Source organism: Primulina tabacum, chromosome 2 (assembly GCF_025594145.1).
Source record: "Primulina tabacum isolate GXHZ01 chromosome 2, ASM2559414v2, whole genome shotgun sequence".
Lineage (NCBI taxonomy): Eukaryota > Viridiplantae > Streptophyta > Magnoliopsida > Lamiales > Gesneriaceae > Primulina > Primulina tabacum.
In genome coordinates, this window is record NC_134551.1 from 14,192,054 (window position 1) to 14,202,254 (window position 10,201).

The 10,201-nt window shown below is 31.6% G+C and overlaps 1 protein-coding gene across 1 annotated transcript; it reads left to right on the forward strand.

Moving 5' to 3' along the window:
• Positions 1 to 516: 516 nt before the first annotated feature.
• LOC142530578 (UDP-glucuronate 4-epimerase 1-like) lies at positions 517 to 2,188 on the forward strand. Its single transcript, XM_075636408.1, has one exon. The coding sequence runs from the start codon at positions 876 to 878 to the stop codon at positions 2,097 to 2,099; it is 1,224 nt and encodes a 407-aa protein (XP_075492523.1). The 5' UTR covers positions 517 to 875; the 3' UTR covers positions 2,100 to 2,188.
• Positions 2,189 to 10,201: the final 8,013 nt, after the last annotated feature.

Below are 10,201 nucleotides of genomic sequence, written 5' to 3' on the forward strand. Positions count from 1 at the left end.
AATTTTTATATCAAAAATATAATTTTAAATATTGATCAAGTCAGTTCCTCTTATAAATATAAATGGAATACGTTTCTTATGAGACGGTCTCACGAATATTAAAATGTGAGACGAGTCAATCATACCGATATTCACGATAAAAAGTAATACTTTTTCATGGATGACCCAGATAAGATATCCGTTTAACAAAATACGACCCGTGAAACCGTCTTACAAAATTTTTTATCATATAAATTTAGAAGATTGTTTCACAACATAGATACTGTTAATATAAATATTTTGTTGAAAACATCTCATAAAATACGTAAATGGTTGTCTATATATTTGGGATGATAAATTAAATTTTGATATGAATCCTTGTAATTGGAAAAGTGCGCCGTACATGTATTAAATCGAAAACACAGCGCATGATATCAAGCGCCACCATTACATTACTTGTCTTCCGAAACAGGAAGTCAAAAATAACATTTTTCTTCAGTATCGAGTCAGTCTATTTTTTATTTTGTAAATCCCATTTCTCTCTCCTTGGTAGGAATTGGCCGTCCTTTCACGCGTTAACGCGTCTTCTCCCATGTTCTCATCTCTTCTGTGGTGCTCTCCCATTATATATCCATCCTTCCATCCTTTCATTTTTTGGCAGGTGCATTTTACTTTTCAATTTTGCATCTGTTCCTCTTCTTTAATTCTACCTCTTCTTCGCTTTCGCCCTGTTTCTTGATTTGTTATCTGGGATTTTTCTCAATCGGGAAGGAGTTGGAAGAATTTCTTCTTCTTTTATTAGAAATTAAAATTAAATAAAAATTATACGGTCCCTAGCCGAGGAAGAGTTGCTCCTGCCTTCTACGCCGGGGAAATTCAAGGATAAATCGCGGACAATGCACCGACAGTTCCACCGGTGCTTTGCGTCGACGAGTACGATGTTCCTATGGGCTCTGTTCTTGGTGGCGTTGACCGCGGCTTATCTGAGTTTCCAATCATTCGTCGATTCCGGTAGCAGGTTCTTCTCCACCGCGTGGGGCGGTGCCCACTGGGAGCATCAGGTCAGGTCCTCCGCGAAGATCCAAAGGCAGAACGGGGTCACCGTGCTCGTCACCGGCGCCGCCGGATTCGTCGGATCCCACGTGTCGATTGCCCTGAAGAAACGTGGAGATGGCGTCGTTGGGTTGGACAACTTCAACAACTACTACGACCCTTCATTGAAAACGGCCCGAAGAAGCCTCCTCGATTCCCACAAAATCTTCATCGTGGAAGGCGATGTCAACGACGCTCGCTTGTTAGCCAAGCTCTTCGAGATCGTACGCTTCACCCACGTGATGCACTTGGCTGCGCAGGCCGGTGTACGATACGCCATGGAGAATCCCCTGTCTTACGTACACAGCAACATCGCCGGCCTCGTTACGCTTCTCGAAGCCTGCAAAAACTCCGACCCGCAACCCGCCATTGTATGGGCCAGCTCCAGCTCCGTATACGGGTTAAACGAAAAAGTGCCGTTCTCCGAATCGGATCGCACCGACAGACCCGCTTCGCTATACGCGGCCACAAAGAAAGCCGGGGAAGAAATAACACATACATACAACCACATATACGGGTTATCCATAACCGGGTTGCGTTTCTTCACTGTTTACGGGCCGTGGGGCAGACCCGACATGGCTTATTTCTCTTTCACCCGCAACATTTTACAGGGTAAGCCCATCACAGTTTACCGCGGAAAAGACCGGGCAGACTTGGCCCGGGACTTCACTTACATAGATGACATCGTGAAGGGTTGCGTGGCCTCACTGGATACAGCTAAGAGGAGTACTGGGTCGGGCGGGAAGAAACGCGGCCCAGCTCAATATCGGATCTTCAATTTGGGTAATACCTCGCCCGTGACTGTGCCCTTGATGGTTGAAATATTGGAGAAGCATTTGAAAGTGAAGGCTAAGAAGAATATGGTGGACATGCCAGGAAACGGCGACGTTCCGTTCACTCATGCGAATATCAGCTCGGCCCAGAAGGAATTAGGGTACAAACCCGTAACCGATTTGCAAACCGGGTTGAAAAAGTTTGTCAAGTGGTATCTATCGTATCATGGCCATAATCATCGAAAAAATATGTGAATTGATTTTATTTTAATACTTTTTTACACAATTTTTAGTGGGTTCATCATTCAATTGTTAAATTTAGATAAAAAGAATGGAATAATTAATATTAAAATTAAAAAAGAGAAATAAACAAGTGCATTCTATTCTTTTCTGGAGGACGAGGAAGATTGGCTCCTCCGGTCTCGGGTTAGAGTTTTGTTGTAATCTTGATTCTGTAAAGTGAAATACTTTGCTCTTAACCAATATTTGTATACAAATTTAGACTAAATATTCGGTTTGGTTCGGTTTTTAAATTTTCCAATACGGTGTTAACATACACAAGTATTTCGTGGAAATTATGACACTATTAAGTGAAGAACGACGATGGTAAGCGAATTTCTTGATTTTGTTCAAGATACACAGTCCCTACATAAATGTGTAAACATTCAGTTCAACCGATCTAGTGGATAATTGCTTCAATAGATTGGTCATCTCTAGTAAGATAGCTATGATATTTTGAGTGTATTTTATTTTTTGGGGGTCAATTATTCATGGAAATATAAACTATTCTGATAATCAGATTTAACCGAATTTATCAACACATATAAATTATAAAAATGAAAATTAGGAATACGTTTTACTATTATCTATTATTACGGAAGAGCATCACATAATAACCACATTAGTTCTTTAGCCAAAACTTGTGTGAGACAGTCTCATGGATCGTATTCTTGAGACATATATTTTATTTAAGTCATTTATGAAAAAATATTGCTTTTTATACTAAGAGTATTACTTTTTATTGTGAATATCGGTATAGTTGACCTGTTTCATAGATAAAAATTCGTGAGACCGTCTCACAAGAGACCTACTCTTGGTTTTTTTCATGTGTTTTATGTTTTTTTTAAATCATCTTTATGTAAATAACCACTTTAATTCAAAATATTTTGATTCTTTTTATTAAAATTTTCTAAAATAAGTAACTCCCAACAAATTAGTAAAACATCATATTAACTTTTCATATTATAATTTTTTATACATGTGATATATATTAGATTATTACAAGAAAAAACATAAATACAAATTTTTTATGGTACAAAGGTATATGATATATTTTATATAAAAATAAAATTTGGGACAAGAATGGCCGTAAAAAAATTAAAGGAGTAGGTCTCTTGTGAGACAGTCTCACGAATCTTTATATGTGATACGGGTCAACCCTACTGATATTCACAATAAAAAGTAATATTTTTTCATGGATGATCCAAATTAGAGATATATATCACAAAATTCGACTCGTGATACCGTCCCACACAAGTTTTTTTTTCAAATTAAGGACGTGATCCGTGATCTTTGGTGTTAAATAGTTTGTAAGGGGCGATATTGTCATTTCGATGGGACAAAAAGGCGGTTATCCTTGCGTGAGAGACATTAAAGACCATGGGCCCCGCATGGGCCCAATGACTTTGGAACAACCTCATAAATGTGTGAATTTTTGGTACACTTCATTCTTTGTTCTACTTTGGATTTGGGCCCACTTGATCGAGACACGGAGCCCATTACTCAATTATGGTATCAAAGAAAGAGAGAAGAATAAACTTCCGAGGTTTACTTTATCTCCACTTATTATTTCACGTAGTTTCAGTCGAGTTTCTAGAAAAACCACGTAACACATCGAAGCATCAGGATCAACCTATCTTGCTTAACCATATTTTTGTTATAATTTAATTATTTTATGTCTCACAATAAATAAAATGATATAATTGCCATAAATTTAATCAACGTCTAAAGAACATAAAAGTATTAATTAATAGCTTACTCCAAATCTACCAAATAATATAATAAAATAAGTTATCTATCAACTAATATGTCATTTATATTCATTATTTTTTATTTAATATATAAATTTATATTTATAAAACATACTTATTTGAAAAATAAACGAAACTTTTATTCTATATATGTATGTATATGACAATAAAACACAAGTAGATTTGCAAAAATTAGGAATATATACTCATTAGATATCTTAGTACTTACGTACCTCTAAGTAGTCTTAAAACACCAACAATCCGATCCCAGACATTACAACAAACAAGAATTGTGACGAACCGTGTCTTAAAATAACACTACTTTAATATTTGAGGAAAGATTCGAAATTTTCTTATTAAATAATTTGTCATATAACTCGTAAAATAAATTACTTTAATCACTCGTACTAAAAATAAAGTTAATAATATATCTCCATCATTTGAAATACCACAACCATAAAATCCAAGTTAAAAACATCCATTATAATTTGAAAAAATCTATAAAAAGTATCAACTTAATAGTCAACAAAACCAGTCCAATAAAATCAGAGTAAATAGTTTTTAAAACGTGCATAAATAAATAAATAAATCTCGTAAGCTACAAGGTCCTCGGGCTTGCAGTGCCACTGGCCCGAGCATGCTCATTGGTCACCACCTCCCGTATCCTCAACTACATCATCTGCATCAATCAAGTCTAGCGAGCCTAATGATTCAGCTTTCATATACCGTGAATCGTAAGTCATACGTAATAAAATCCATGCAATTTAAACATAGCTCGTACATAGCATAATATAAGCATAAAAATGTATAACGCGACTTTCCTGCATAAAAAATTTCATAAAAAATCATACTTTCGTGCTCATCATCGTAATCATAATCGTAAATTGTTTTGCGTAGAGTTCTGTTCAATACAAGTGGCCCATAACATAAATCATTTGATCAATTTAAACTACAGTACTGGGCCGATAGGGATCACCACAACCCTTTGGACTGGATGTAATCTTCCTAACATATCATAATTCCTCCGAAGAGGTTGGAGAGGCCCTCAGGACACGTTCTCCGGCTTCCAAAATCGTAATATAATTTGGTCACAAGACAAATCACATACCTCAAAAATTATTATTTTTCCCGTCATACATACTTACAAATGTCGTGAATCTCGTTAGATCGTCCCCGGACTTTCTGCCCTAACATAATAAAATTTATACCCAAAACAGCCCTAAGGTGCATTTTGACACATACGACTCCCGAATTAAATAGAACCACTTAGGACGTACCAATCGACTCAAGACTCGACCCATAATAAAATACATCCTAACCTACTGCTCAAGGCCCTAGACCAGCCTCGAACCATGCTCGAACCCCGTACCATGCACAACGAACCAAATAGACACAAGCTTCCCAAAGAGTGACGCTATACACTTATGCATTATGTACGAATTTCTATCGACTCTAACTCAAACCAAGCCCGAACTGTAACGTACCATACTTTACACTACTTAGAATTTTGCGGAAAAATAAAAATTTTCTTAAATATGAAATAAACTTTCGAATTTGCATTAAAATGTCTCGCTCGTTGCTACTACTTAAATTATAATTCATCCAAGTGTAGGTTGTCTGCAAGTAATATATTTCGTGAGTACGAGATCGATCCATAGAGAGATTATTTTTATTTTAAATTTATTAATTTATAAATTACCAAATTCAAGAATGAAGTTTACAGATTATAAATTTTGTCAAGGCTCAAGGATTTATTCTTGGTTTATGTAATATTGTTTAACTAAAAGTAAAACAAAGGAAACCACCATAAATAATGGTTCCAAGAAAAATTAAATAATTAAACACACATATAATATAATATAGTTCCCACTATAAAAAATACCGAATTAACCGATATTTTATATATGGTACCTATGATTATATATATAACTATATAAATATATAATTGCATAAAGTAAATGTTAAATTAAATCATTATATTTTATTTAGAATAACCGGCAGAGCTACGCTATTGCCTAAATGAAATATAAGATTTAATAAATTAGTTGCGATAAAGTAAAAGTTAGTTGCGGGAAAGTAAAAGTTAAATGCAAAAAAATAAAAGTTAGTTGCGATAAAGTAAAAGTTAGTTGCAGTAAAGTAAACGTTAGATGCGAAAAATAAAAGTTAGTTGCGATAAAGTAAATGTTAGATTGTTAGATGTTAGTATTAAATCATAATATTGCATTTAGAACAACCGACAGAGCCACGCTATCGTCTAAAAAAAATATATGATATAATTATATAAATAAATAAATATATATATATACATATATATATAATATAACAATAATAATAATTGATGAAATATTTATTGTATCAAAATTAAACAACAAATCAAGATAATCACTTCAATGGTATCAAACATTTAATGTAAATTGATAACAACAAATAATTCATTTTTATACCTACAATAAAAAGAAATTAGCTAAATGAAATGAAATAAAGAAAGAATATACAAAATATAAACAATCTTACTTCACAAAGAATTCATCCTCTTCACCTTGACATAATAGATTAGCTTGCCATGAGCTTACTTTTGATCAACACTAAAATCATCACTCATAGTTAAGAAAATGAAAGAAAAAATATTGGAACTTAGAACTTTGATACACACTCACACTATATTTTACAATGAGATAGAATGATTCTCAAGCTAGCACAATGCCTCTATTTATAGGCCAAATGAGAGAAAGAGTCAAAAATTTTAATAATGCCATGTAGTTGTAATAGTAGTTTTTGTCTCCTCAAACTTCAATTCCATGGCCCTTCTTTCAATGCTATGTTCCACGACTTTAAGCACCGAATTTGACTTGGCTCAAAATAAAAAACATATAGGGAATTGTCTGTAGATGAATTTGACCACTTGGTTCACCTCATTTGGTTCAATATTGAATTATTTATGATTTTTTTACTATAAGCTGGTCATACTAAAAGTAAATCTGTCCTCCTTTTGATATTTGCACAATTTGATCATCTTCATGAACTTTTTAGGCAATCATGTCTTCTGCAAAGTTGTAGATAATTTCTCAAGGATTCCAAACATATTTGAATCACCTCCATTTGAATTTTGTAGCTTGAGTTATCATTATTTTACCAACACGTAGAAAACCTGAAAATAAAACATATTTAGTAAGACACTTAAATATAAACAAACAATACTAAAATAACATAATTTTATAATTTTAATGAAACTTAAATTTTAAAATATAGGTTTTAACATATAATAAATTATTAATTTTAAGTTTCATCACACCCCACACTATCTTATTACTAGTCCCTTAGTAATAAAATAAAATTTATCAGAAAATCACAACCTAGATTCTTTATTCCTTTTATATATTCAAATATACAAACATATTCATTTTAAAAACAAAATAATATACCGATTTATATATATATATATATATATATATATTTCGTTTAATATAATAATATATAATTAGATGTGTTTTTATATATATATATATATTTCGTTTAATATAATAATATATAATTAGATGTGTTTTTATTATTATTCTTATTTCACATAATATATAAAGTAACAATATATATATGTAATTTTTAAATTTCTAAATTTTTTATAATAATATAGTCAAAAAGATATTTCACACCAGCCACCATAACATGTATAATATCAAGAATATAATTGTAAAAGCCTCAACTCCATATATATTCTTTCAGGTCAAAATATTTAATGAATAGCTAGTTTTCACTCATGGAGTTGGAATGAATATTAACTCTCATTGAAAAGGGCTAAGTATTAAAGCAGACAATTAAATAAACTAATATTGAAAATAAAATAGGAAAATTTACAAAGAATAAAATCCCCTTTATTTTGTTTTTTTTTCTCTTCTTTTGTTTTTTTTTCTTTTGTTTTTTTTAAATAACGTGACTGCAAAATTTTACAATAATATAAATTTTTTTATCCAAATATTCTACCATAAATATATATATATATATATATATATATATATATATAAACATTATATAACGGATACATCCGACTACCTTTGAAACTAGCACAAACAAATCTTTTTGTTTGTTTGATTCTTTTTTTTTTAAGATCATATTGATAGTTGTTTTTACAACACATTGATAGTACATCAATCAAATCTAGAAAAAAATAAATTACAATGAATAAAGTACTTTGCAGTCCGTTATTTATTTACTTCTTTTTTTTTTCTTTTTTTCTTTTTTTTGAATAAATATTTTTTTTAGGGGAGTTATATTCTTGTAATTAACCATTTTTCAATAATCAATAAAATTTTATTAATTGTTTTCTCATTTCTCACCACTTACTCACAAAAGATGTGTGAGTATATATTATACTTTTACAAAAAAAAATTCTTTCAATTATACATGTTAACAACCATACAAACCATATCTTTTAACTATATTCTCATAAAAATTTTAGAAATTATTTTATTTGAAAACACACACAATTATATATATAAATAAATAAACACATCTATTATACATTTTATATTAATTGATCGAAAAAATTATATATATATAAATCGGTATATATGGAAAACTAATTTTTTTTAGTCTGTAATTTGAATATAATGAATATTAAAATTTAGTGTATTATGATTTTCAATAATTATTAACTAATGCGTCCCAGGTGCATTTTACTGAAACCTTACTCGACATTGAACTAAAAATTATTAATATTATTACTATATATAAGTATATATATTTTTTTTTCATAAAAAAAAAACTAAGAGGAGAAGAAGAAGACATTATTCATACCTTAAAAAAAACATTAAAACATACCGTTGAATCACAAGTTTAGCATCACATGAATTTTCTTTTCTTACTCTTGGATGTTGGCCAATTAAGTTGAGATAAGAATGGATCTGGTTCATGACTAAATCCTTGCAGTAAATCAATAAGTTCACCTTCACTTGTAGCAGAAACTAACATCCTTCGTGAAGTTAATGAGAGAAATCCCTATTCCACAACATCATCAAGAAACGATAACGGTTTATCATAATAATTGTTAACATTTAACAAATCAATTGGCTTATTATGGATATTTAATTGTGCCCAGCAAAGAGTATGAAATATTTCCTCCAAAGTACCGAAACCTCCTAGCAAAGCAATGAAAGCATCTGAATGTTCAATCATTTGAGTAATTCATTCACACATGTTGTCCACTTTCATTTTTTCTCCTATTGTTGGTCTAATAAGATTGGCTAAAGTAATCGGAATAATGCCTAAGACTTCACTTCCACCCGTATGCGCAGCTTTAGCAACTTTTTCCATGAGACCAACTTCACCACCACCATATACCAAATGAATCTTTTTTTCAGCAAGTGTTATTCCAAGCTTTTCTGCTACTTCTTCATAAATTGAATCTTTTCCTGCACTAGATCCACAAAATACACAAATATTTTTTATTTTATTTACCGTGGACGTTGACATGTTTAGAGATATGTTTTCTGTAATTGTTAGATCACATCATACGAATTTATAAGGGTACCATACCAAAAGTCAATATTTGAACAGGAAATTATTATTAATAAAAAATAAAAATGACATAAAATTAAAACACATATATACAGCGTAGTTGTGATTGTCGCTCACATCTTCTTCTGATTTTACGTTCAGTAACGGTTTCAACGCCTTCTATGAGTCTAGGATATGCTTCCCATCCAATTTTCTTATAAATTGGCAAACAGGGTCTTTTAACGTCTTCTACAGTAGGATATTTGTAAGGCTGATTCCACCGTCCATATTGATATTCCTCCTGTTGAAATTGCCACCATAGTTTAAGAAGTTCATTTTGCACGTACCCACTAGAATGCATATCAAGAACCTCTAGAAAATTATCCAAAGGCTCTTTACTCAGACCATTCTTAATGAATAAAATTTTATCTTCTCTATTCATTGATGTCATTCCAACATTTTTGCATTTCCCCTTACAAGTCCACCTTGCACATCTATGACATCCACCTATACGTTTAGCTCTTCGCTTTTTGGCATATGTGCTTTTACCAAATCCTGACATATGTCTTATTATTATTTCACTTGCTTCCCCAACCAATCGGACTTTTGCTTCAATTATCAAATGGACATCATTCGGTATGCCATAAGACATCATCAACCTTAGTCGCTCACATCTAGCTTTATATATTTTTTTCAACGCATTATCTGGTAAACAAGCAAAATATTTACGAAGAATTACAATACACGCATCCATATTATTATTATTATTATTATTATATATATTTCAATTATTTTGGGAAAACTGAAGAAACCGATTTAGACATTCATGGAGTA

Coding starts and splice junctions, on each gene's coding strand:
- LOC142530578 (XM_075636408.1), top strand. CDS start 876: ATGCACCGACAGTTCCACCGGTGCTTTGCGTCGACGAGTACGATGTTC.